Here is a 27,950-nt window from a genome sequence, read left to right on the forward strand (position 1 = left end):
TCTCCGAACCGGAAGTGGAGAGGAACTGTCGCGGGGCGCGTCTGGCCTGACTCAACGCCCGGCAGTCTCTGCCGTTGCAGCCGTCCTCGGCGCTGCCGAGGCTTCCCGCAGTAGCCATGTCCGCCAGCGCCGTCTACGTGCTGGACTTGAAGGGCAAGGTACTGAAGGCTCCCCACCCTCCCCGTTGCCAGGCAACCAGTGGGGCCCTCGTCCCTCGGGGGACCCACCCTGTTGCTAGGTAACCGGCCAGTGAGCCCCACCCTGGCATTAAGCGTGGAGGTCGATAGGCCTCACCTGAAGGGCCCCACCCTGTTGCTAGGTAACCGGGCGGTGGTCTTCACTCCGCAATCACTGGTCTGTTGCTAGGTAACGCGGTGGGCTGCCACCGCCGCCGTTGCCAGGTAACCGGTGGCCTCATCCCCTTCCGATCAGTCCTGAGTCCCGAGCTTTGGCCTCCTTGGGAACCCCCAACCCCAATTTGGGGAGGACGGGCTGCAGCCGCCCTCAGAGTCCGGCCTAGCGCCGAGGGGCGGTGCGACCCTTGACCGAGGTAACTGGGCGTGGCGGGGACTCTGTGCCCTCGGGCCAATCCCGCCTTCTGTGGGCGCAGCAGCTTCTGTTTAACTTCGTGTTCTCCCTGTAGCAGTTTCTCTCTGTTCATCGTGACATTTAATTACGAGGGTTAGGGAGGTGAGTGGGGGGAGCGGCATTTTAGAAGGAAAAACTGAGGCACAAAGAGGTGAAGCAGCCTGCCCAAGGTCAAACCGGTCACAGAGAAGTTGCAGGTCTCCGAGTTCCACTTGGAGTCAACTGTCATTCAGTGATATTTGCAGAGAGTCTACTAAGCTCCAGGCATGCTTCTAAGTGGTGGGCTATTTTGGGGGGAGCACAATCAGTCAGTCCCTGTCCCATGAACTGACAGTCTGGTGGGGGAGATGGACATCAATCTCCAAATACAAATAAGCACAAGTAAATGTCGATCACAGTGGGGGAGCAATGAGCATCCCTGGGGGAGTGACAAAGGAGACTGCAAAGGGGACTGAGTCTGAGGGAGTTGGCATAAGTAGGACAGGCATCTTCCCTAGGGTTGTCAGACAAGAGAACCTCTTACAGAAAAAAATGTTCAGGCCTTCAGAAGTGGGCTGTTGCCCTCCAAGCCCACCCCAGGTGGAAGACAGGGACACCCGGCCTCTTGCATGTGGGAGCAGCAGGAGCTGGCCCAGCAGTGTTAAACAAGCCCCGAATTCATGGGTGACAGAAGCGTGGGTGTTGGGTCCTAGGCGAGGTGGACGGGAGTTGGCTCAGAAGTTGAGGCTGAAGAGGTGAGGTGGCTGCCCCTTCCTGCCCCACTCCCAGAACTTTCCTCAAGTCCCTTGAGTGAGTGCCTGCCTTGGGTGCCACCAAAGTCAACAACTGGTGAGTCCCAGTGCTTCTTCCCCCAGCCTTCTCAGAAACAGGGAGGATGCCCTTCTTAGGGGTGCACCAGCGAGTGGGTGGGTACAGTGCTCCCTAGTCCTGGGGGCACATGTTCTTCCATCCTGGCCACCACATCTCCAGAGATGCCGCAGAAGGCCTGTCTCAGCTTGCTTGTTTCTTCAGCAAACCTTTCCTGAGTGCCTGGCATGCACCCAGTCCTGTGCCAACTCTGTGGAACTAGGCTGAGTGCAAAACCCATCTCGGCGTCGCAGCTGTGTGACTTCTGACAAATACATTATCTTCTCTGGGCCTCAGTTCCTCACTGGTTGGAAGAGGCCTTTATGGGGTTATTGTGTGGAAATGTGGGAAGCTTGGCCCTGCTGTGGTCCACAGTTTGCATTAGGCTCCACAGGCCCTCGGCTCTAGCAGGGAAGGCGTGTGGAAGCAAAGAGGTTACTGAGCAGTCGGATCCAGGCAGCTACAGGCAGGAACAAGGCCCCGGGTGATGCAGTTGCTCAACCTGGTATTTGGCTGTCAGAGGAGTTACAAAAGGCTCCCTGGCAGAAGTTAGCGCCGGAGCTGGTTTTGAGGTGACCAACTAGTGGTCAGGTGGAGAAGAGGCGTCCCAGTGAGTACAGAAGGTGACGGGCAGCCCACGTGGGCTGGCAAATCACAAGTCTTGGTTAATGCCAGAGCCTGGAGGATGGCACCAGGTGTTGAGAATGTCCCGATTGGAGAAGGGAACTGAAGGGACCCCTTCAATTCCAGGAGGAAGGAGTCATAATGAGGAGATTGTGGCCTAGGAGAAGCATGATCAGACTTGCCCCTGGGAAGCTCCCCTCCCTCCCTCTGCAACCAAGATGCCCCTTTCCCTCCCTCTGCAACCAAGACGCCCTTTATTCCACTCCCTGGGGACCTCCAGTTCCAAAAGTCGGCCTCCTGAGCAGACCGCACTGAATCAGAAATAATCCAGGAGCTCAGGACCACGTGTCTGCCTGCCAAGCAGAACCTCGGATCCCTGAGGGGACCAGTGTGGCCACATCAGCTGGTAGCAAGCCCTCCCTGGACACTTCTGCATCTCTTGCTTCTTAGCAGCAGCTGACGCCACTAGCCACCAGTCATCAGCACCTCCCCCAACTTTAAGGATGTCACACTCTTGATGTTCCTTTTGCTGTCCGCCCCTCCTGCACAGCTCCTCCCTGGCTGCTCTCAGGCCTCAGTGTGCTCCCCATGCTGTCCCTCGTGGCAAGTGGGCTTTAATTTATGGCAGTGCCAGTGGCTCTCAGTTGTACTGCAGTCCTGCACTCACCTCTGCCTCTCTGACCATCACTGTCCATCTCTGTTGGCTCTGAGGCCTGTTGGCCTCCAGGACACCGTGGCAATCCCAGCCACTGCACACTGGGCATTTCCCAAAGTGAACATCCTGTCACCTCCCAGATTTGCTCTGGGTCCACCTCACTAAGCGGCACAACCGTTCATCTATCCCTCCAGTCGTCCCCACTAGAAAGGCATTGTTCTGACCCCTCCTCATCCCATGTTGACTCTATGCATGTTTACTGAGCATCTACTATACGCAGGACCCTGGGTGCTGAGACACAGCCGTGAAGGAGACAGGACTGGTTCCTGGTCTCTGGGAATGTCAGACATTAAAGGAAGGTGCAAATAAATATACGATGCAATGTGCAAGATGGGCACTGAGGACAGAGGGGCCAGGGTGGAGAGGATGGGACACGCTCTGTCAGCCAGGGCAGGCAGGCAGGACCCATAGAGGAGATGCCGTCCCAGCTGAGGCTTAAGAATAGAGGAGGTCAGGCCTTTCTCAGTAGAGGGGGCTGCAAGTGCACAGGCCCCGAGGAGGAGCCGATGTGCCTCGCTCCGAGAGCCGGGGGTGGGACTGTGGGGCGTTAGGGGCTGCGAGGAGCCTGACCCGCAGGTACCGTGGCCCGTGGTGATGGACGGAGGCTTTGTTCTCAGTACCAGGGAGGCTGGGGTAGGTGTCAGTTTCAGCAGGAAGAGAGACTCACTCCTGCTTCTGTTGAGGAGAGGCCTGTCACATTTTGTGAGGAAGGACCTGGGTTGGGGACAAGGGTGACAACAAGGAGAGGGACTGTCACCTTAAGTGTTGCTCCCTCCTGCCTTTACCTCTCCTCTGGCCCCACAGCCCCAGCTCCGAGGCAGTCGTCACTCGGCCTGCCCACTCTGCCCAGACCCCCATGGGCTGCCCCCACCCCACACTTCAGCCACGCTTGGTTCCCATCTCTCCTGTCCCTCAGCCCTTGATTTGAAGGTCATGCCCTCGGGAAGGCCCCCAGTGCGCCCTAAGCAAATACCCATGCCTTGGCTGCTACCATGCTCCCAGGCCCAGCACAGTGCCACCTTACAGGGGCACAGAAGGCATACATTTTTTAAATTTTGGGTTTTGTTTGCTGTGGTACTGGGGATTGAACAGGGGCACTCTGCCCAGTCCTTTTTGTTAGTTTGAGGCAGGATCTCCCCAAGTTGCCTGGGCTGGCTTCGAACTTGCTGTCCTCCTGCCGCAGCCTCCCAAGTAGCTGGGATGACAGGCGTGTGCCGTGGTGCCCGCCAGCACGTGCTTACTGACTGCGTGAGCACCTGGGCAGCCCTGGGGGGCGGGAAGCAAACTGTGCCCCCTCTTTCCTTTGAGCACTCTGGGGACCTAGAGGCCCTCGTCCAGGCCAGCATCCCTCAGACTCTGGATCCCTGGAGAAGAAAGTGGACCATGAGAAACCAGGAAAGTGGCTTTTAGCAGCAGAGGAGGCCCTGGAGCCCGCTGGGGCTGGGGTGAGGTCACTGACTGCCTCACTCGCCGTGTGACCTCAGGCAGGCAGCTTCACCCTGAAGGGCATCCCGTCCGTCTCTGACGACCACGGGCCTGCCTTAGGGTGATGGCCAGGAGGACAGGTGGGAGTCCCCCGGCCGGGTCAGGGCCCATGAGCTCACCCATAGGGCCTTTCCCCAGAAGCCACAAAAGAGAGACCAGAGAGGCACCCCTCGCCCTCTCCTGCCGTCTCCTGCCCTCTCAGACTTTTTCTTGTCATTATTCCCTAAACTATATGGTGTGACAACCGTTTACGTAGCCTGCGTGTTGTCTCAGGTGTTGTGACCATCAGGAAACGGGCCGGAGTCTACCGCAGCTGGGTGGAGGTTCTTGGGTGGAGGTTCCGTGCGGGTGCTGGGCCGCTTGACACCAGGGGCTGGAGCAGATTCTGGTGTGCTGGTGGGGCAGGTCCTGGGGCAGACACAGGGGGTGACTGGTGTGTTCCTTTCTGTTGCTGCTGGCTGTCTGTGGTGTGCATGGGCACAAGTCTTCTCTCTGTTCCGCTGCTGAAGGCCGTGGCCGTAGCCTCCAGGTCGGGTCTGTCTAGTGCAGAGCTGCTGCAGGTGTTCTCCGACCCACAGTTCCGTTTCTCTGGGGTGGACACCTACGGAAGGCGGCTCCTGCGGTAACTGTGGCTTGACTTTTCGAGACACTGTCAGACTTCCCATCGTGCTTGCTCCGTTTTTCAGCTCCGCCACATGTGGGCAGAGGGTCCTGATCCACAGGTGGGAGAGGAGGGGGCTCTCCTGGTCGGGCTGCAGGTGTGATCTAGTAAACTGAACCTTCAGTAGCGAACAGGACCCCGACACGGGCAGGAGAGCAGGTCGCGTTAGCAGGGGACGCCTCCGCGAGGGCCCATGCAGGGAGCTGCTTGGCCTGGTGTCTCTGAGCCAGCGCTTCAGACCTGGGCCTTCCCTCCATAGCCCTCTCCTTGCCAAGAACCACCGTTAGTGGGGGCGTCCTCATGTTCACCTGGAGGGGGAAGTGGCCTCTGGTCTAGTTCCTGTCCCCAGGAGGACAGGACAGCTGGCACATGTCGCCCCTGCCTCAGGGCCCAGACTGCAGCACCCCAGGTGAAAGCTCCTGTCTGTCCTCTTCCTCCCCGACCCCAGGTGCTCATCTGTCGGAACTACCGTGGCGACGTGGACATGTCGGAGGTGGAGCACTTCATGCCCATCCTGATGGAGAAGGAGGAGGAGGGCATGCTGTCCCCCATCCTGGCCCACGGGGGTGTCCGCTTCATGTGGATCAAACACAACAACCTGTATCGTATCCCTTTCCTGGAGTCCTCCTGTGTGAACACGGGAGTGTGTGTGTCGCCTACACACCGTGCCCCCAGGGCTGGTCCAGTACCGAGCAGGGTACACAGCCCTGTCCTTCCAGAGCTCCCTGCTGCCCGAGGAGATAGGCTAAGAACACAGCATGACAGGTGATGGGTGGGGAGGAGAGGGCAGGAGGGGGCCCAGGAAAGGAGGTGACACCCTAGAAGAGACCTGTAGGAAGGCCAGCCTGCAGGGCAGGGGGCATAAGGAACACTGGGCCAGGTGAAGCTCCTGCAGCTGGAGCTGGGGGTGCAGAGCAGGAGCAAGGCCGGCGTGGTCAGCGGCTCTGCAGTCGGGTCTAGAAGAATGTCACCTAAATGTGGTGGGAACTCCTGGGAGGGCTTCAGGCACATCTGCATTTCTGGCTGCTGAGTGCACCCTTTTAGGGAAGAGTAGTGGTCACGGGGAGATGATGTCGAAGAGGCCAGGCCAGTGTCCACATGGGAGGGGAGTTGGCCTGAACCACCGAGGGCAGCAGCGACAGAGATGGGGAGAGATTTGCTCAGATCATGGAGTCTCCTTCCTGCCCTCCGGTCAAGCCAGACTGCCCATGGGGCCCAGCTGGCCCTCCTGCTTCTTGGACCAGGTCTCCAAGCACCTCTGGTACCCACACTGCTGCAGCAAGGCTCAGCTGTGCCATAGCCAGCCCGTCTGGGCCCCTACAGCAGCTGAAGTGGCAGAGGCCGTCCCCTCCTCCCACAGTGCAAGGGAGCAGCAGCCCCCTCTGCGGGCCGGGCCGGGGGCAGGTGAGCTGGTGCACATACGGCTCCCGCTGTGTTTGCAGGGACATGGGAACTTGCCATGCAGGCGCGCTCCATGGGCCACCGCACACCCAGAGCTTTGGGACCGTGGCCTCCGGCCTCCCTGCCGCCTTCTCCCACTCTGCACTGCTGGGAGGCCAGCCTGCTGTGGGAGGGGGTGGCCCTCCTCTGGCCTCTGCTTAGACTTCGCCCTTCTCCAGCAGGCCAAGACGGCTCTGGAGAGTCTCTGGGCAGTCTGTAACTTAGGGAGTTGACCGTTCTCTGAAGCCACCTGGGTCTGGGCCACACACACCCAGGTGTGGGGAGGGGCCAGGCACTGATGCGAGCTCAGCAGCAGCCATCAGACCAGTGTCCCTCTGGATCCCCACATTCCACACAGGGTCAGCTAAGGAAGAGACAGTGAGGGCTCACCCCTCTGGGTGAGTGGACATCCTCCCACCCTAGCCTGGTCCCCAACTTTATCGTCTGGTGACAGTTTCCAGAATGAACCCAACTCTGAAGGCCAGGAAAGTCACCACTGCCCCCTCCCTGTGTCTCCGGGAGGCCTGTTGCTGGGCTGCAGGAAGGGCCTGCCCTCCTCTCTCTCCAGCGCCCATTTCCTGACTTCTGTGCTGTGCGGGGAGGGTGGGAGTGAGGGGGACGTGGCCCCTGCCCTCCCTCCCTCCATCCCAGAGCTCGTGCTTGGCACACCAGCCACCTAGCTCAGGCATGTCACAGACAGGGATTTCTGTGGTGCCACATGCAGGCCTTAGAGGGACCAACCTCCCTGGTGGCTCCAGGCCCATTCAGGAAAGAGGAACAGGAAGTGCCCAGCACCTGCTGGCCCTGTGGAGGCAGGGGCTGGTTCCTGCAAGAGGGGAATCTGGGCCAGGCACCTTACACAGCAAGTCTGCACTCAGGCCCCCATTAAACAGGAGGGACGTTGAGGTTAAAAAGATCCGCCTGGGGGGCCACGCCCATTGCCAAAGCCGGCAAGAGCTAGCGGCAGAGTTAGCCCAGCCGTGTCCCAGGGGTCCTGGCCGGGAACCCAGACCCATCTTTGGAGGAGCAGGACTGGTCAGTCCTGTCCTGCTTTCTCTTCTTGGAAGAGGCCACCCCAGGCCACTTCACCCAGGCCACTTGTCATCTCTGTGATTCTCTGTGTCCTCAAGTGCTCCCTGGGGGCTGGTAACTGCTGTGTCCCAGGCCTGGCTGGAGCCCCGGGCCTGCTAACTCCCCTTGCCACAAGTAGATGGCAGGTGGTGTGACGGGACGTGAGAGGCAGGGCCTGTGGGCAGGGTCGCTGGGAAGGATCCTTAACCAGGCTCCATGCAGTGGTCGCCACCTCTAAGAAGAACGCATGTGTGTCTCTGGTGTTCTCCTTTCTTTACAAGGTGGTGCAGGTGAGCGTCCTTCAGGGGCTGAGGAGTGACTCTGCTCTCGCGTCCCCGTTTGTGGCCATCCCTAGGGAGTTCTGAAGCCAGAACTCTGGAAGTTGGAAGGGGCACCCTGCCTTCTTGCACTTGGGGTTCTCTGGCCTTTGTAACTTTCCCCCCTGGTGAGGTCAGGAAGTGGACAGAGGAGGTGAAGCTGGGGCAGGGGCGAGCCCTGAGCCCAGAGGAATGATGGAGGACCAGCTGGAAGTCAGGTTGGGGAGGTGGGTTGACCCAGGCTCTGCTTAGACTCTTCAAGGCCCAGTTGCTTGGGGCCCACCTTGAGGGGGTGGCTGACACATGCCAGGTGTCAGCACAATTAAAGAGAGGTTCTGGGGAGGCCACAGGCCCAGCAGGGGATGTGGATCTAGGAGGGAGGAGAATGGAACTGTGGGTTGGGGTCCAGGGCTTCTGGTCAGATGTTGGAGGGCGTCTGCCCGACCCCTGCTTGTCCCCCTCACAGACAGCCAGCGCTGTCCTGCCTGCCTTCTCCAGGCCGAGTGCTGCAGAGCACGTCACCAAGCCTGGGACGTGTGCGCAGGGCTGTTGGCTCTGCCTGGAGGTGGAGGAGTGTGTGGCCCCTTCACCCCGTCTCTCCTCCCAGCGCTCCTCCCGCCCCCTCCCCGACACCACAGGTGTTCTCCGAGTACTTCAAGGAGCTGGAGGAGGAGAGCATCCGGGACAACTTCGTCATTATCTACGAGCTGCTGGATGAGCTCATGGACTTTGGCTACCCCCAGACCACGGACAGCAAGATCTTGCAGGAGTGAGTGGGTGGGGAGGGCCCCGTGGTCAGGTGGGGCCATGTCATGACATGCTGTCCTCAGGTTTGCAAGTGGGAGAAGCAGATGTATATCCCTGCTGTCCCCCTCACCCTCCCATCTCCAGCTGGACCTGAGCCTTATTTATTTGTTACTAGGGATTGAACCCAGGGTGCTTAACACTGAGCCTCATACCCAGCACTTTTCATTTTATATTCAGAGACAGGGTCTCACTGAGTTGCTTAGGGCCTCGCTAATTTGCTGAGGCTGGCTTTGAACTCGGGATCCTCCTGCCTCAGCCTCCCAAGCCGCTGGGATGACAGGCGTGCACCACTGCGGCCAGTGTGGACATGGGTTTTAGATGGAGCTGTTCTGGGTGGCTTAGGGTCCTTTCTCCACAACATCCCTCATAACATGACCATCATTTCCTGTTGTAGCCACATAAATGCCCTGAATCCTTTGCTCTCGGGAAGTCGCTGGCTTATGTCTCACTTGCACAACAGGCTGTGACAGAGTCTTCCTTCTTTGGAGTTTTTTCCATCAAAAAACCAGTCAGTGTGGGTTCAGCACTTACTGGGCCAGATGTTGTGGAGAGCACTTTCCATCCTCTCAGTCCACAGTCCCGGGCACCAGTCTTCATTTCATAGGAAGCCTGTGTTCCCGACCACTGCACCTGTTGCTCTCCAGATGGGATCAGTCACCAGGGTGCCCCCGCAGGGCTCAGTTCTGCTCATGTGCCCATCTCATAGGCTCTTCTTCTGCTGGGTGCAGTGGCAAGCCTCTAACCCCAGCTACTCGGGAGGCTGAGGTGCAAGGATCGTGTGTTCAAAGCTGGCCTCAGCCCCTTAGCGAGACCCTGTCTCAAAATAAAATAAAAAGTTTTTACAAAGGGCTGGGCCTTAACTCAGTGGTAGCGAGCTCGCCCAGCGTGCACCAGGCCATGGGCCCCCCAGCCCTGAGTCAGTCACACATGCATGCACTTGAACACACATCCCCGAAACACTGTCTCCTTGGCTCCCCGAAATAAGTGCTATTGGTTGTTTGTCTCTGGATTCTGTCAGCCTGCTGGACAGCACTCAGGGGGTCCTGTCCTGGAGCCCACGCCAGGGAGGGGCTTCCATGTGTCTCAGGACCTCCTGCTTCCACCCTGCCCTGCCCAGATGGCCACCTGAAGCTTCAGTGCCAGTGCAGGTGACACCTCCTTGACTCTGGCCCCACAGGTACATCACTCAGGAAGGCCACAAGCTGGAAACAGGGGCCCCGCGGCCCCCAGCCACCGTCACCAACGCAGTGTCTTGGCGGTCTGAAGGCATCAAGTACCGGAAGAATGAGGTGTTCTTGGACGTCATCGAGTCTGTGAACCTCTTGGTAGGCTTCCTTCTTCCTTGCTTTTTTTTTTTTAAAGTATTTTTTTTTTTAGTTGGACGCAATATTTTTATGTGTTTATTTTTATGTGGGGCTGAGGCTTGAACCCAGGGCCTCGCATGTGCTAGGCAAGCGCTCTACCGCTGAGCCACGACCCCAGGTTTCTTCCTTGCTTTTTAAAAAATGCTGTTGAGTGCTCCATTATAGGAAAAAAACTAATTTTAATTTTAATATTGGCAAAGCCCTAAGAAACACGGAGGTTGCAATAATCGGCAGTCAGCAGTGTTGGGTCTGCTGCTCAGGAAACAGGCCGTGTTAGCTGGAGAGCGCTTGTTCTGACACTCAGTACGTGCAGGTTGTTTAAAAGAAAGTGTAAAAAGCTAAAGTTCCTGTCATCAGGATGACCTCCTCCCTGAAGGACTGTCATTGTCGCTCCTCGGACCTCATGTTGGATGTCCAAAGGGTGCTGTTTTCCAGGGCGTGGAGAGCGTGCAGGGTGGTTCTCCAGGTGCTGCCTTGGTTTGGAGGGTCTGGGTTGGGTTCTGGTCCACTGTCTGGTGCCTGGCTTTGTTTGTTTTCAGCGCTGGGGGGACCAGGGCCTCGAGCATGCTGGGCTGATGCTCTGCCACTGAGCCACACCCCAGCTCGTCTGGTTTGTTCCTTTAATTTGCTTTTTAGCTATTGAGTAAAGTTGCTCGTTGTGCCTGTGAATGTCAGCCCCCATTCATACCTGTGCACTCGTCCCCCAGCCAGGGTGGAGACCCTCAAAATGTCCATCCCTCGTGTTGCCCCCTTGTAGCCCACTCCCCTCGTCCCCAACCCCAGGCAGCCACCATCTGTGCTCAGTTACTGTTGCATGGTCTTTGAGATTGTCACCTGGATGGCATTGTCCGGCAGTGCAGCTGTCAGGGGGTGTGAGGAGTCACACGTCGCGTTGTCAGTGCAGTGCCTCTCGGGGGTCCAGGTTCTGTGTGTCCACAGATGTTTCCTCTCTGTGCCCTTCTCTTTGTTTTACATTCTGAATGAACCACAGTGTGATTCTCCATTCATAGAAGGACATTTGGGTCATTTTCCAGTTTTTGGCAATAAATGAGTAGTGTTGCTGTGTGTCGTGTTCGGGGTCGTGTGTGGACATGAGTTTTCATTTCTCTAGGGTAAATACCCAGGAGTGGGATGGCTGGGTCACACGGTAAGTGTACGTTTAACTTTATAATAAACCACCGAACTCCCCTTTGCACGCTCACCAGCAATGGGTGGGATTCTGGTGGCTGCGCCCCCGTGGTCATTTTTACTTTGCGCACCCCCATTCTAGGGCGTAGGGAGCGTTCTCTTGGCAGAGTGCTGGTCTGTGTTTCCCCAGGGCTCCATGACGCGCAACATGCCTTTTTGTGTTTCCTTCTCACCCCTGAACCCTCTGTGGAGCAATGTCTCTCTGTGTCTCTGAGCACTTTACAATGGGATTGCTGGTTTTCCTACTGTTGAGTTTACAGGTTCTTTATATCCCAGATACGAGTCTTGGTCAGGTAATCGGATCAGCAAGTATTTTCTTCTCGTCTATAACTTGCCTTTTTATTCTCTTAGCAGTATTTGGCAAAAGTTTTTAATGTTGGTGAAATCCAAGTATCAAAAGCATTTTTTATTGCACTTTGGGTGTCGAGTCTGACTCATTGCCAACCCAAGTTCAGGCCAGCCTTCTTCTGCATGTCTTCTCAAGGCTCTATAGATTGTATTCAGATCCACAGTCCATTTTGAGTTGGATTTTATATAAGGTGGGAGGTTTTATATCCAGGTTTCTTTTTGCATATACAATAATTTTTTGCAGTTGTTCCAACACTGTTTTTCTTTTTTAGAAGAGTGCCCTTTCTCTACTGAATTGCTTTCACACTTTTGTCAAAATCAACCTCACTCTGTGGCCTGTCTTCTCTTCCAGTGTCTGTGTAGCTGTTGTGTCTGCATATTCCACTGTCCGTACTGTGCCTGTCTCTTCCGTTGGCCTGTGTGGCCTTCTATCCCTACATCACTAACACACCGTTTTGATTGTTGTAATTTTATAAGAAGTCTGAAAATCAGTATGATTTTATGATTTATTCAAAATAGTATTATTTTGTGTGTGTGTCCCGGGGATTCAACCCAGGGTGCTTAACCACTGAGCCACATCCCCAGCCCTTTTTATTTATTTTTTTTATTTTGAGACAACATTCTTCATTTTAAAATGTTTTATTCTAGTTCCTTTATATAAAATTTTGCAGTCAGCTTATCTATTTCTACAAAAGTTCTGCAGAGGTTGTGACTGGTCTTTTATTAACTCTATAGGTCAATTTGTTGAGATTCGATATATTTACTAAATTAAGTCTCCCAATCCATGAACAGAGAGGGAGAGAGGGAGAGAGAGAGTGTGTGGGTGTGCACGTGAGAAAGGAAGAGAGATTGGATTTCTGTCATCAATGTTGTGTAGTTTTTACTGTGACTGCATTGTTAGAGTTATTCCTAAGCATTGCATTTTTTCAAGTGATTTATTGACTGTGAACGATAAAAGCCCTCTGTAGGTGAGAAGGACGTTACTTTTCCTGATTCCTGAACTCTCACAAGTGTGGGCTTAGCGGGGCGGGCACTCGAGAGTTTATGGTCCCCTTATTTTCATTCATCTTGGTTTCTTTGTTCGAGGGGGTAGGTAATAGGGATTGAACTCAGGGCCCTCGACCATTGAGCACATCCAGCCCTATTTCGTATTTTATTTAGAGACAGGGCCTCACTGAGTTGCTTAGCTCCTTGCTTTTTGAGGAGGCTGGCTTTGGACTCTCCATCCTCCTTCCTTAGCCTCCCTGCCGCTGGGATTATGGGTGTGTGCCACTGCACCCAGCTTCATCTGTGGATTAGAATAGGATGTCAGGTATCAGCAAGAATTTCACCTTTTGAAGCTGTTATAAGTTATACATTTTAATTTAAATTTCCAACTGGACATCACCAGGGTTTAGGAATGAGACATTTGTTTGCTAACCAGGTCCTGCAACCTTGATAAACCCACTTATTCTTTTTTTTTTTAAGTTGTAGATGGACACAATACTTTTATTTATATTTATGTGGTGCTGAGGATCGAACCCAGTGCCTCACACATGCGAGGCAAGCGCTTTACCAACAAGCCACAACCCCAGTGCCCTAAACTCACTTATTCTTGAAGTGCTTTTTGAATTCCTTGGGACTTTCTACATAGATGTATTGGCCATAGACAGGGACAGTTTTATTTCTTCCTTTTAAATCTTTATGCCTTTTATCTCTTTTCTTTTTTTTTTTAAAGAGAGAGTGAGAGAGGAGAGAGAGTGAGAGAGAGATAGAGAATTTTTAATATTTATTTTTTTTTAGTTCTCGGCGGACACAACATCTTTGTTGGTATATGGTGCTGAGGATCGAACCCGGGCCGCACGCATGCCAGGCGAGCGCGCTACCGCTTGAGCCACATCCCCAGCCCTTTATCTCTTTTCTTGACCTAACCTCATTAAAACTTTCAGGGCAGTATTGACTGTGAGCGTTGAGAGCAGACCTTTCCCTGTTCCTGAAAGGAAAGTATTCAGTCTTTCACTGCTAACTAGGAAGGCAGCTGTAGGATTATCGTAGATGTCCTGTTTTCATGTTAGAAGTTCCCTTTTATTGCTAATTTGCTGCAAGATCTTTATTATGAATAAGTGTTGTGTTTGTTAAATGCTTTTTCTGTGTGAATTGTTGCAAGCATGGGGGTTTCCTTTTTTAGATTTTTGTTTGATGTTTGTTTGCTTGGTTTTTGCCATGGTAGGGCCAGAGCCTAGGACCTCCCGAGCTAGGCAGGCTCTCACCAGCCTTACCCCACCCAAGATGTTAACATGGTGATTTCTGCCAGCTGCTTTCTGATGATTGAACCAGGCTTGCATTCCTGGAATAGATCCAGTTGGTCTTGGTGTGCTATTATTTATCTGCCTAATATTGTATGGAGAATTAGGGCTCTGTATTCATAACAAAGTCTGGTTTGTATTTCTCGTTTTGTAATACTTTGGTTTGGTTTGGTATCAAGGTAGTGATGTCCTTTTAAAATGATCTGGGAAGTATTTCCTCCTCTTTTCTGAAAGAGATTATATAGAATTGGTGCTAATTATTTAAACATTTGTTAAAATTCACCAGTGAAACTATGAAACTAAGCAGTGATTTTTTTCAGAATGTTTTTAACTACAAATTTCAACTTTTTATTTCATTACTATTTTTCTATTTTAGAGCTTGGTCCATGTCACATGACTTGTTGAGTGGTGTTTATAGCAATCCTTTAGGTCTTTAATGTCTGAAAGTCTATGCTGGTATTTCCTCTTCATTCCCGGTACTGATCATTTGTGTTTTCTCTCCTTTTTCTTTATCAGTTTTGTGAGGTGTTTACCTATTTTATTGATCTTTACAAAGAATCAGCTTTTGATTTCATTGATCCCACCCCCCATTTTTCTGTTTTTTTTTTTCAATTTTATTTTTGCATCGTCCCTACTATTTCCTTCCCCTTGATAAAGGTTTCTCTTTCTAGTTACTTAGGTAAAGCTGTAGATAGGAATTTGAAACTTTTCTTCCTGTCTGAAGTAAACCCTTAATGCTGCAATTTTCAAATCATTGTTATTTAAAACATCTCACAGTCAATATGTTGGGGTTTTATTTTTGTTCGAAAATACCTTCAAATTTCCTTGAGACTTTCCTTTTAACAATGGGTTATGTTTAAATTTCTGAAGGTTTGCAGATTTTTGTCATCCTTTGTCTTTGATATTTAACTCCATTGTTGTCTGAGGACATTCCTTGAATAATTTCAGTTATTTAAAATGTGTTAGTCTGTTTTAAGGACCCAAGAATGTTCTCTCCTGGTGAGAGCTCCATGTGTGTAGCCAAGGAGTGTGTCCTCTGCTGTTGCTGGGTGTCATGTGTCCTCTGCTGTCCTTGGGTGGCGTGTGCTGTGAAGGCCCGTTAGATCCAGCTGATCGATGGTGTTGTTCAGTTATTCCAGCAGTTTTGGCAGTGCTCTGCTGCTTGTCACCCTTTACTGACAGAGGGGGTAGGGTGCCTGCCTTTACGGTGGCTGTGTGTCTTTGCCACCCTGCTCTTGGGCACCAACGCATTTAGGCTTCTCATGTCTTCTTGATGAACTGAACCCTTTATTATTATGCCACGTCCTTCTTCATTTCTGATAAGTGTTCTGCTCTGAAGTCCACCTTGCTATCAACACTGTCACCCCAGGGTTTTGCTTTGTTTGGTTGGAGGTGCTGGGAGTGGAACCCGTGGCCGGGCAGGTGGTTAGGCCCCAGCCCCTCTGGTGCTCTTGTGATTAGTTTTTTCACAGTGTACATTTTTTACTTTTTCTCTCATCCTTTTACTTTAAGCCTTATACACAAAATGACCATTAATTTTTAAAGATCTGATGATCTTTTTTTTTTTTTTTGATAAAAATAACTAGTTGCCAGGGTATCTTGAATTTATTTTATCTTCTTGCCTCAGCTTCCTGAGTAGTTAGGATTCCAGACTTGTGCCACCGTGCCCAGCTGTAGTCTGTGTCTTTTCATTGCATGTGTTTAGGCCATTCATACTTTTTGTGACTGAATTTGGACTGAGGGCTACCATTTTGTCATTTTTTTCCTGTTCTTCTGTTTACAATAGTCATTCACCACATAATGACATCTTGGTCAATGATGGACTACATATTGATGGTGGTCCGATAAGGTTTTAAAGGAACTGAATATTCCCTGTGACCAGGTGATGTCATAGCTGTCATGTCACGTATTGGTGATGCTGGTGTAAACACACCTACTGTGGTACCAGTCATATAAAAAAGTACAGCACATACAGCTGTGTGCAGTGTGTAATGCTTATTAGTGATAATAAATGACTGGGTTATTGGTGCACGTATTTACCATGCCACACTATTTATCACCTTTTCCAAGAGTCCTCCTTTTAGTTTTTTTTTTTTTTTTTTTGCCATAAAACTGTGTTGTGTGATCGCAGCAGCAGCCTCGTACGTCTTGTGTTACCACAGTCTCTGGATTGCACCGAGAGGCCGTGTCTAGTGATTGACTTGTGACCTCTATGCATCTAGGTCCGTATGAGTGTACTTATGATGTTGGCACAGTGACAAAGTCACCTAATGAGAACATAGCCTGGTCATTAAACACGTGTGACTGTACTTGTGATTTCAGAGTTACTTGGAATCAACCTCCTACACTTCCTTTGGTCTGTGTGAACACTGCTACCCCTGGATGGTAGAGTCGTCCCGTCTGTTACGTCTGCGTGTGTGGAGAAGCCCACCAGACACCTGAACTCCTTTCTCAACTGTGAGACCCACTGCTACCCCAAGAGGAGAGCAGTCCCCATAGTTACCCAGGTGCTCACCAGTCCTCTGGCATCATTTTCCTTCCATCTAAGATGTTTCTCTTAGCGATTTTTATAGTTCAGGTCTGTGGGACACCAGTGTCCCTGGTTTCTCCTTCATCTGGGAGTGTCTTCACATTCTGCCTTTGTTCCTGAAGGATCTTTTCAGTGGACACACAACTCTGGCTCAACAATTTTCTTTTAGCATTTTAAACATACTGGGCCGCTGCCCTCCGACATTCCTGTTCCTGGTGAGGCGTCCCAAGTTGCTCAGGTCCTTGTCCTCTGTGGGTCATGTGTCATTTTGCTCTGGCTGCTCTCCCAGTCTTTCTTTGACTTGAGTTTTCAACAGTTAGGTTTTACTTTTCCTGCTGCTGGTGATGCGATCCAGGGCCTCTTGCATGCTGTTCGAGCACTGTACCGTTGAGCCACGTCTGCGGCCTGCCGCATTTAGACTTCAGACATCAGGTGTGGACGTCTGTGCATTCCTATTTGGAGTTTATTCCCCTGTCTTTCCCCCGCGGTACTGGGTACTGAAGCCAGGCCCTCCCCACGTGCCGGCCGGTGTTCCGCTACTGCGCTCGGCCCAGCCCTTCACTCACCTCCTGAGTCGTAGGTTTAGTCTCTCACCAAGCTCAGGAAGTCTTCAGCCACGACGTCCTCAGGTATGTTTTTATTTCACTCCATTTCCTTCTGGACTCCAGTGCCACGGGAATGTCAGACTTCTGTTACTGTCCTGTGGGTCCCCCAAACTCTGTCCTTCCCATCTTCTCTCCATTGTACCCACTGGATCATTTCTGTTGATCTGTCTTCCGGTTTACAAGTTCACTGACCCTTTCCTGTGTTGTCTCCTTTCTGCTTTTCATTTTTATTTTAGTTAGTGTAGTTTTTACTTCTAAAATTTCACCATTTAATTTTTCTACGTGTCATTTTTTCTTTGCCGAGACTTCCTATTTCAGTATTGGTCACAAGCATGTTCATGATTATAAGGTGCCTGTTTAAAGTCCCTGTCAGATAATCCTGACATCTGTGTGTCAGCAGTAACATCCATAGATGGTATATTTACCACGCAGGTTGAAATTGTCATGGCCTTCATGTGCTGCGTAATTATAAATCATATCCTGAACTCTAAATTACTACATGATGAGATTCTAGGTCTTATTTAAATAATATGGAAAATGTTGGTGCTTTTGTTTTATCCAACAGTTGATCTGGTTTTGTCCAGGCCACAAATTCCAGCCCAGTGCTGTGAGCTGAGTCTCAGTTCAGTTTCCCAAGCCTCGGGCCCATTCACTTTTAGCTGAGCGTGCACTGCCCAGTGGTCATTCTGGGGCCCGGGTGGTCAGATTGGCTCTGAGTGGGGGCCGAGTCATACGGCACGAGGATCACACTCTCATGCAAACTCCGGCGTGCTCTGGAGACACGACTTCCCGGTGTCTTTCCTGAGTCCCTCTCTGCACTCTATCCAGCCTGTTCCCTTTCCCCCGACCGAGCCCAGGGCTCCAGCTGGCCACTGTGGTGTTCACCGGCAGGCCTCACACAGGTGGGGACAGGGAAGAGCACAGGTTGCCCATCCTCCTGGAGCAGCAGCCAGCGTCCATGGGATGGCCTGGGCCCGGGACATGAGAGAACAGAACTGTCCCCCTGAGCTCCCCAGTTCCCCTTCCAGCCCCGAGTGAGCCGAGGCCCTCCAGTGCTGTCTGCCCACAGTGCTCACTTCCTCCAGGGCCTCGTGTCCAGGGCTGGCCATGGCCGTCAGTGCGCAGTGAGGCTGGCGGGGCTGATGGGAGCTGCCGCCCTCCTGCAGCACCCCCAGCCTGGCCTGGCCTGGCCTGCTGATCTGTCACATGGGCCCAGAGTGTGTCCCTCTGGCCGTCACAGCAGGGCATGGGCCACGCTTGCTCATCTGCAGGTGTGTGCTGGGACAGCTCCCTCACTGGGTCGGGACTTCCAGAGGGTGGGGTCTCCAGGCCTGGAGCTGCCCGAGAGGGGGCTCCTCTAGAAGATCGTTCCACAGCTCTCGCTGCGACCCTGTGTGCCGAGACGGTGACCTCGTTAACCACCGTCCCCTTCTGCCTGGGAGCCCTCGTCTGAATTGTTGGAACCCAGAACATGGCTCTGGGGTCCTCTGGGGTGGAAAAGCAAATCTAGGGGTTCAGCTTAGAGCTAAGGGGGACAGCACCTAGCCATAGTGCACTGCTGCGTGTGGCTCTGCCCAGGATCCCATTCCTTCACAAAGGTCACCACAGGGGCCCATGTGAGAGCGTCACCTTCCTAAGTCTGACTGCTGGGTCAGCGTTTATCTCGATTCCTGTCATGTGGATGGAGCAGGGGACCTTGCAGCCAGTCTCCCTTGGCAAACATCTATCTGACCCATGCCCTGTGGAGGGCACTGGCTTTGGGTGGCTGGGCAGCCTCAGCTAAGGCACTTGGCCCGACAGCTGCCCTGAGGCGGAGACCGGCCTCGTGGGCTGGGAGGCCTTCTGGCTGCGCTGCCTGGGCTTGCCAGCCAGGGTTCGGGGCACCTGCTCAGGTGAAGGGGGCAGCTCCCAGAGGATGGGCCCAGGGGGTCCTGGAGCTCAGGGGTCCAGGTGCCTGCCTGGTGCTGGCTAAGCAGGGAGCGGCCTGGCCTCCCTCACTGGAGGGTGCTGTAGGCAGGCGGCGGGGCGCTGGAGAGACCAGGGTGCTGCCTGGGGAAAGGCGACGGGAGGCCAGTGGGGTGGGAGTGGAAGGGGGACAGCGGCAGGAGGCCGGCCTGCAGGGCCTTGTCCTTTCCTGTGCCTTCCTCAGAGTGGTGGTCCCCTTAGCCCCACTGTTTCTCCCCTCCTCTCAGTGACAGCAGCCTGGTGGGCTTCCGTTTGTCCACCTGGTGCTTTTTAGACGTTTGTGTGAAAGACGGGGCGATGTCCTGCTCCTCTGTAGACACCCCACCTTGGGCCCTCCCTGCACCCTGTGGGCGGGTGCGCCCTGGCGTGTGGCCCTGGGTCTGAGCTGACGGCCCTCAGCATGCTTGCCAGCGTGGCCTTGCCCGTGCAGAGTGACCACGCGGGCTGTGGCAGGGCTGTGGTTCCCTCCTCCTCCTCGGCCCAGGGCTTCCCTCTGTGCTGCAAAGTCCTCCTCCCTAACGGGGCTCCCGGGACAGGCGGCAGGTGCAGGCTGTCACCTGGTGGCATGTAACCGCACTTTCAAGTGTGTCCTGGGTTATGAGTGCCGTGAGTAGTGGCCCCCTCCAGTCACAGTCCTTGCCCCATAGGTGCCCCGAGAGTGTGTCAGGGGGCCTGGCACAGAGGCTGCGGTCCTCCGGGGCCCTGGCTGCTGTGACAGGACGTGTTTCGTTAATCGTCACTTTGGATTGAGGGCTCTCAGACTTCAGGGCAGCCCTGGGACACAGGGAGGGCCAGGACCCAGATTTTCCACCTCTGACCACCCTGGGGAGGAGGGACCGGAGGCCCAGGTGGAGAATAGAGACCTGGGGAAAAGTGAGCCGCGCCCCGCCACCAGGTGAGCAGGGCTGGCAGGGTCCTGCCCCGGGTCAGCTGAGGACGCGGCCTCACAGGAACCAGCTGCTCGGTCTGTTCAGGAGTCACTCAGGGGCTCCCATGTGAGAGCCCCTAGGTCAGTTCCTGGCACTGCGTCACCAGGCCCAGTGTGGCCCGAGACCTGTGGGTGGGGCCTGCAGTGTGTGTCCCCCTGGTCCTAGCAGGGGGCTGGACAGAGTCCCTCAAGCCCAAAGCTCTCAGCCCGGCGTGGGTTGGGAGTGGGGTCTGCACCTGGGCTTGCCCCCGCCAGGGCTCAGGAGGGGGAGAGTGGAGACGAGAGGGGCGCCGAGAAGGAAGCCGTAGGGGGCTGCCACGTGGTGGGGACACTGGCAGGCAGGGCCCTTCACACAGCGCCGTCTCCAGGTCAGTGCCAACGGCAACGTCCTGCGCAGCGAGATCGTGGGCTCCATCAAGATGCGGGTCTTCCTCTCGGGAATGCCGGAGCTGCGCCTGGGCCTCAATGACAAGGTCCTCTTCGACAACACGGGCCGTGAGTACCAGGCCCAGTGGGGGCGGGCGGCGGTGGCCCAGAGCGGCCAGGGCCCGCAGACTGTGGGCCTCACCCAGGGCAGGCTTCACGGGGCTGCTCACCGTGGAAGAGAGGCCGGCTCGAGCACGTGGCCTGGGGCATCTCACAGGGCTCACAAGATGGCGCAGGAGACGCCAGAGTGGAAATCCCAGAGTCAGGTCCTAGGCCACCCAGGGAGCACTGTAAATGTCAGCGCGAAGCCTCAGCCCCCCTGCACCGTCAGGCCAGGTCTCTCCTCTGGGCCGTGGGCAGTCACGGGAAGTGGAAGTGACCTGCAGCACTTCCTACGGTGGCCCAGGATTGTCTCTCCCGGGCATTATTAGCCCAGGAGGATGGCTGGGCAGGGCCACCCCCGTCCCCTTAGTGAGGTGGGAAACAGGTTCCAGCAGGAGGGCACGGTGGGGCCTGGCCCTTTGAGGAGCCGAGCCACCGATCATTAGCAAGTGTCCGGAGAAGCCTGCTGCCAGCCCTGCCCTGGCTGCTGGGACTCAGCATAAACCAGGCCCCGCAGCCCTGTCCCCAGGACCACAGTAGGCACTCGGCATCAGGTGCCACCAGGGAGGCGAGGGTCAGCAGGGGTGTTGGTGGGCCCTGCTCTGCCGGGGGGCCCAGGGCTCACCCTACCTCCTTCCCTCCCTCCCTCCCTCAGGGGGCAAGAGCAAATCTGTGGAGCTGGAGGACGTGAAGTTCCACCAGTGCGTGCGCCTTTCGCGCTTCGAGAACGACCGCACCATCTCCTTCATCCCGCCAGACGGCGAGTTCGAGCTCATGTCCTACCGCCTCAACACCCACGTGAGTGCCGGCCACCAGCCCTGTGCAGGCCCAGGGAGGCCCCCTGCTCCTCCCAGCAGGGCAAGACAGCCCCTGTCCCCAGGGGTGTCTCACTCCACAAGGTGGCCCCAGGACAGCCACGGTGTCTGGCCCCACCCCACTCCATGGGCAGCATCCGGCTCCAAGGAGACCGAGTCCTAGGGCCTGAGCTCCCTGAGGAGGCAGGACGGAGCCCCTCCCCGGGCCAGATGTGTGGCCCCTGAAGCCCCCTTCTCCAGTCAGCACTCCGCTTGCGCCTGCGCTGCCGAACACTCCTCCCAGGGCCCTGGGCACCGAGACCCCTCCCTGGAGATGGCCTGGGCCTCCCCCCCCACCCGAGGCACTTATGAGACAGGACCCACTCGAGTGCGTCCCCTCCCCCCAGGTCAAGCCCTTGATCTGGATCGAGTCTGTGATCGAGAAGCACTCCCACAGCCGCATCGAGTACATGATCAAGGTCAGCCGGGAGCCGGGCAGGGCCAGCGGTGTGCCACCCACTGAGGGTCTTCCAGTGGCCCTGGCCCATCCGTGGCCTCGGGCATTGGCTTCCATGAGGGCCGGGATGTCATGGGGCTGCCATCTGTTCTGCCTCAGTGTGGGCTCAGCTGGGGGGGTGGCCAGGCACAGGAAAGAGACGCCACCCAGGGCTCCCCTCAGATGGTGCCACTTCCTTGGAGGGGCCTGTGGCCAGGCACAGGGAGGCTCCCCAGAGCGGCTGCCTGCCAGGTGGACACTCACCTCTCCATGACACTCCAGCCCACGCCAGGCTGGGGCCACCGACATTGTCCTAGAAGGCCAGGCCAGGCCAGGGGGAGATCTGGGAAGCCACGGAGGCTTGGGGGACAGGCAGGAGACACCCGACTTCAGAAGCCAGGCTCAGGGGGGCGTTGAGGGTGGGGGAGGGCGGGGAAGTGCCTGGAGATGCCAGGGCTCATCGTTGGGGAGCAGATCTACAGGCCAGGCTGAGGGGCTGGGGCCCTGGTGGCCCTGGTGGCCCTGGGTGGCTGAACTGGGCCATCTCACCTTCACCCTCCCAAACCTTGAGCCACGTCAACCCCCTCTGCAGGCCAAGAGCCAGTTCAAGCGGCGGTCCACTGCCAACAACGTGGAGATCCACATCCCCGTGCCCAACGATGCCGACTCACCCAAGTTCAAGACCACAGTGGGCAGCGTCAAGTGGGTCCCCGAGAACAGCGAGATCGTGTGGTCCATCAAGTCCTTTCCAGTGAGTACCCTCCCCCAGCCCACCCTGCCCCTCCTCCAGGAGGTCAGGAAGGCCAGGGTGGCTCTGGTGCTGTTGAAGGTCCTAGGTGACACCAGCTCTTTGTCCGTTGCTGCTCCCCCTCTCTGGATCCAGGGGCCCAGCTACAGCTTGGAAGTGCGTTCGGGAAACAGGAAGGGTACCTCCTGGCCCCTCCTCCTCTCTCAAGATGGTGTTGCCCTTCAGCTCCCAGTTTTTGTATCTGCACTTACTTATTGGGGTCACCAGTCACCATCCCCCACTGCAGGCCACTGCGTTGTTTATAATCTTTGGCTTTAGAGAGACTTCAGCGGTTAACCTTGTGCCTGTGTCATCCTGTGTCCTGGGAGTGTGGCTTCAGGGAAGGTGGGTCGCAGCCTGCAGCGATTCCCCAGGGAGGGCAGCAGCAGAGTTGCTGTCAAGCTTTCAGACTTCTAAGCAGAGAGAGGGGACTGTGGCTGTGCCACTGTAACTTGCTCTTCTCCTGTTATCAGCAGTGCTTTTCTTGTGACTAAGGGCCATTTGCATTTCTTTTTCTGGAAACTAGCTGTCTCTTGCTCAATTTTTTTGGCAGGTTGGGTCCTTTTCTTGGTTTCCAAGTGCTCTTTACATATAGGCTGGATGGGGACCTTTTCGTTGGTGTAAGTGGTGTATGGTTCACTTTGGACTTGGTTTCTGGCATCTTCTGCTGATTGTGTCCTTGTTTCATTGTTAACATTGTGGTTTAACGTCGTCACATGTCTGTCTTTTCCTTGTGTTGTGTCTGGATTTTAAGTCATGCTTTGGAAGCCTCCCCGTTCCCAACACAGAGGAATTCACCCACGTTTGCCTCCAGAGCCCGTCGGTGGCATGTCTGGGTCCCTTGGGAGCTCGGCCAGGTACACGGGAGGAGACACAGAGCCCGCGCTCTCTGTCCAGAGGTCCATTCAGGTTCCTTTAGTCATTTACTAAAGAGTCTGTCTTCCCACGGTTTGAGATGCCGTGTTCACCAAGTCCAGATTTTCACGTGGCAGTCGGTCTATTTCTGAACTTCCTCTAGTCTGTCCATCCGTGCAGGGAGGCGCTGTCTGAACCAGCGCTTCATTCTGTTTTCACATCTGGCGCACTGCCCGCCTGACGGCCCCACGCCCTGGGCGCTTCCCTCCACTGACCTCCCGGCAGCCTTCACAGGCTTCCTTTTCCTCCCAAGCATTGGAACCCGTGGGTCTGCACGAGGCTGCTGTTAATGGGGAAGAGTAACGCCTCGATGAGGCCGAGCTGTCCTGTCCCCGAGCCACGTGGGCCTGTTTTAGTTTGGTTTTTGATACCAGGGATTGAACTCAGGGGCGCTCGGCCACTGAGCCACATCCCCAGCCCTATTTTGTATTTTATCTAGAGCCAGGGAGTCACTGAGTAGCTTAGGGCCTCAATTTTGCTGAGGCTGGCTTTGAACTCTCAATCCTCCTGCCTCAGCCTCCCAGCTGCTGGGACTACAGGTGTGAGCCACCGCACATGGCTTCCTTTATTTCTTGTTTTCTGTATTTTTGACTACCTTTTTTTTGGGGTGGGGGTAAGGTTATCTAGTGGTTTGTCTGTTTATTTTTTTTTCCAGATTTGTTTTTTACTTTATTTGTTGTTTATTTTCCTTTCCTATTTTTTAAGTCTTTAAATTAATTTTATTTTATCTCATTTTTTGCATTCCTGGGGGTACCAGGAATGGCCCACACTCTCCCACTGAGCTCCATCCCCAGCCCCGAGTCTTTTTTTGTCTGAGTCACATGTTCAATTCACTTATTTTTGTTTTAAAGCTTGTTTTTATACAGGTGTCTGCACTGTAATTCTGGCTTGTAATACTTTACATTACTTTCTAAAATAATGTATTCAGATAGAGGTGGTTTTGTTTTGTCTTCTAAACTTCCTGACGCAGGCGGAGGGAGGCTTCTCTTCCTGTGTCCCCGCCCTGTAGGTGGAGGTGCGCCACAGTGAGCCCTGTGCTGTCCTTTATGGACTGGGGGAAGAGGAAAGGGCCCCGTCCACAGCCCTCAGCGCAGCGCCGTCCACCTGGACGAGGGCCGGGGCCCCAGGTGGTGCCTCCCTGCGGCAGGTGCCCGTCTCGTCCCCTCTGCTCTGTGGAAGTGGCTGCCTCGCCGTTAGGTTTGCAGGAACTGCTTTGTCTTCCCTGGGAGTCCAGGCCTGGGGCCGTGCAGTGGTGGCCTGTCCCCCTCTGCAGGGAGCGTTCTTGCCCAGGTCCCCTGCTGTGACATCAGTGGCCTCCTCTTCCTCTCGTGGCTTCTCATTCTGGCTTGAGTCAGTCTGCAGTCCTCCCCACTGAGGGGGGATGAAGTGGGGGACCCGCCGTTTTGGGGGCCCCTTCCCAGTGTCCCCTTTCCTGCCTGCTCCCTTTGGTCCCAGGGCGCAGTGTGGGTGTGGGTCTGGTTGGGCGGGTGGCATCCAGGCGACAGGTGGGCTCCTCTCCTGCAGCCGCTGTCCGCTGCAGCTGTCCAGCTGCCCTCCTGCTTCCTAGCCGCACTCGGCACTCGGGCCGCTGTCTCCCTGGCCTGGGGGGACGGGCAGACGTCTAGGAGGGAGCTGAGGCTTGAGGACGCGCCCCCTCTGGGGCCGAACAGGCAGCGACCCCTGCTGAGCCTTGGTCAGGCCTCTGGGGACCCAAGACTGTGGTGTCCCAGTGTGGCCAGGGCAAGGAGAGGGTCATGCCGGCCCCCCTCTGGAGTGGCTGCTCACTCCTGCGCCTGAGGCTGCTGCCCCCCGACCCTTGGGGAGTAGGACCTGGGCCAGCCCTCGGTCAGCACTGTCCCTGGGGTCCTGCTCGTCACCTCTCCCTGTCCACAGGCTTCTTGACTTGTCCCTTTCCCATTCTGCCCTGACGTTGGGCACGTGGCTGTCCCTTAGACCTCAGGCTGGCAGGTGGCCTGTCCCCCAGCCCCTGCCAGTGCCTTCTGCACAGTCCCCTGCTCCCCCCAAGGCCACGCTGTCTTGGTGGCCTCCGTGGCAACTCGTCTCCTCTTCCTGAACCTTCTGAAGCCATTTTCCTTCTGAGAACTCACTGCCTTTCCTCAGAGTGGCTCTGGCTGCCCACTGGGGCCCGTGGGGGCAGACGTCAGGCCGGCAGGGAAAGTGGGGCGCTGGGCAACCCGAGCAGACAGGCGGGGTCCTGGGGCCAGCGCAGCGTGGGCTGCTGTGACGGCGCTGGCTGACTGTCCCCCCTGCCCAGGGCGGCAAGGAGTACCTGATGCGGGCCCACTTCGGCCTGCCCAGCGTGGAGGCCGAGGACAAGGAGGGCAAGCCCCCCATCAGCGTCAAGTTCGAGATCCCCTACTTCACTACCTCAGGCATCCAGGTACGTGGGCCGCAGCGGGGCCGCGGGGACTGGGTGTCAGCGAGCGCAGGCCACACGCAGTGGACTCGGCACGACCAGCGGGAGAGGGCTGCCGCTCAGCCTGCCGCGGGCACAGGAGGCTCTGCTCCCCGGGCCCAGCCCCACCAGGGAGAGGCCTGCACCCCGCCCTGCAGCGCGTAGCATGGCAGGCTCCCCTCAGAAAGCGCACGGGCAGCTGAGGGTCACGGAGCGTCTGGGTGGCCTCTTGTCCAGGAGGCAGCTGCCCGGCGCACAGCCTGGCTCTGGGCCTCCTGCACCCAGGGCTCCGACGCTCACCTCGGCCTCCTGGGGCCCGTGTTGCCCCCCTCACGGCCTCCCCGCCAGTGGGAGGAGGGTCAGGGCGCGAGGAGAGGGCCACGCATATACTCAGCTCTGGTCCCGTGTCCCAGGTGCGCTACCTGAAGATCATCGAGAAGAGTGGCTACCAGGCGCTGCCCTGGGTCCGCTACATCACCCAGAATGGAGGTGAGCCTGCCCTGCCTGGGGGTGCCGAGGGGTCGCCAGGCAGCCCCGGGTGGGGGGGCCCTGGGTATGGAGCCGAGGGTGGACGCCTCCCTCTTGTCTCCTAGATTACCAGCTCCGGACCCAGTGAGGGGCCACCACAGCCAACACCCCAGCCCTGCCGGCCTCGGGGTTCCTGGTGGGAGCACCGGGTCGTACCTGCCAAGCCCGCCAGATGAGGAGGGCCACCCCCAGACCCTGGCCACCAGCCCGGCCTCTGCCCAGGGACCTCCCTCCCTCTGCAGGCCACCTGCTCTGCCATGGACACTCACCTCGGAAGACCTTTTCCCAAAGAGTCTGGCCCCTCAGGAGTCCTGTCTCTTTGTCCCCTGAAGTCCAGGGAAGGACGTGAGGTCGCCCCGCTAGAGGTACATGACAGCCTCCGTGCTGTCCCGCCCCAGCTGCCCGCGGCCCAGCTCCCTGCCTCCCAGGGCAGCGCCCGCCTCGCCCTCGCCCGGCAGCAGGGACATGGTTTCGTTGCCGTTTTGTTGAAGACGTTGTTTATCTCTGTTCCTGGAGCTCGGCTTCGTGCGTTTCTTGCTGCTCCTGTGCCCGCCGTCCTCCTCAGGGCAGCTCTCGGGGCGGCCTCGCCACCGCCCACTGCCCCTCCCACGATGGCGATGGCCTGCTGCCCTCAGCGGCTGCCTCTCGGGGGCCCCTGGCCTGGGCTCAGAGCCTCCCTGGTGGCACCGTCCCAGGGTCACCCAGACCTCAAGGCGCCGTCCCTCAGCCGGATCAGTGTTTCCCCAAAGGGGAGGACGCTCTAGGACGCCTAGAGGGTGGGCGGTCACCAGCCCCGCCCGGCCCTGCCCTGCCCGCCCACCATGCTTGTCACAGCTGCATTAAATGCCATCGCTGCACCCACTGCCCACCTTCTCTAGGATGCAGCGGGGTAGGCGCTGCTCCGTGGCCACCACGGCAGGCGTGGGGCCCGCCTGGCTGTCACTGACCTTCTGTGTGGCCCCATGAGGCCTGCTGTCCCCTAGCACCTCCCCTCAGCCCCCGGCTGAGAAACAGGAACAGGCTGTCGGGACGACCCCCTTCCCTGGACACTGGGCTGCCCCTGGGCCCGAGGCCACCAGGAGGCCTTCAGGCTGTTCTCCTCTCCCCTTAAGGGATGCCTTCAGCCTCCAGGGGCCACAAGCTGCCCCGCCCTTGGTGACGCCTTGGAGTGCAGTCCTCGTGCCAGCGGCCAGCAGCCCCACCGCCCTCTGGACACCAGGCTCGGGGCCCACCAGCCTGCCAGAGCAGAGTCCGGGGCTGGGCCCAGGAACCTCACCAAGCGCCAGGGGTGCCAAGGGGCACTGCAGGCTGAGGATTACGCCTGGTTTGTAGTGGGAAAGGGGCCTGCGGCAGAGTCTTCTGTCCCCCCAGGCCCAGGCCCAGGCCCACAGCAGCTACCCTAGGGCCTCTCTGCAGAGGACCCTGCTCTCACCCACCGTGGGGGGCGGAACTGCAGCTTGGGCTCTTGCCAGCCGCACTCTGCAGAACCCCATGGCCCAGGAAATGGTGCCGGGCAGGTGGGGCTCCAGTCTCCATTGACCTGAAACCCCCCCCACTGCAGAGACGCAGAAATGGGTGATGGGAGGGGACGGGGGCCGCCCTGTGGCTCAGCGGCAGAGCATTTGCCTGGCCCGTGCAGAGCCCCGGCTGCCAGCCCCCGCACTGTGCCCAAAAGAAAAAAAAAGTCACTGTCCAAATGCAGAACATCTGCATCTCGGA

General features: G+C 56.3%; 1 protein-coding gene across 1 annotated transcript; it reads left to right on the forward strand.

Moving 5' to 3' along the window:
• AP1M1 (adaptor related protein complex 1 subunit mu 1) lies at positions 1-26,746 on the forward strand. Its single transcript, XM_081288054.1, has 12 exons — positions 1-158; positions 5,368-5,524; positions 7,653-7,720; positions 8,386-8,516; positions 9,732-9,879; positions 20,136-20,262; positions 20,951-21,093; positions 21,497-21,568; positions 22,178-22,336; positions 25,563-25,688; positions 26,117-26,192; positions 26,297-26,746. Exons 1-12 carry the CDS (start codon positions 117-119, stop codon positions 26,317-26,319), a joined length of 1,272 nt encoding a protein of 423 aa, XP_081144180.1. The 5' UTR covers positions 1-116; the 3' UTR covers positions 26,320-26,746.
• Positions 26,747-27,950: the final 1,204 nt, after the last annotated feature.

This window comes from Spermophilus citellus (assembly GCF_964194105.1).
Source record: "Spermophilus citellus genome assembly, chromosome: 3".
Classification (NCBI taxonomy): Eukaryota; Metazoa; Chordata; class Mammalia; order Rodentia; family Sciuridae; genus Spermophilus; species Spermophilus citellus.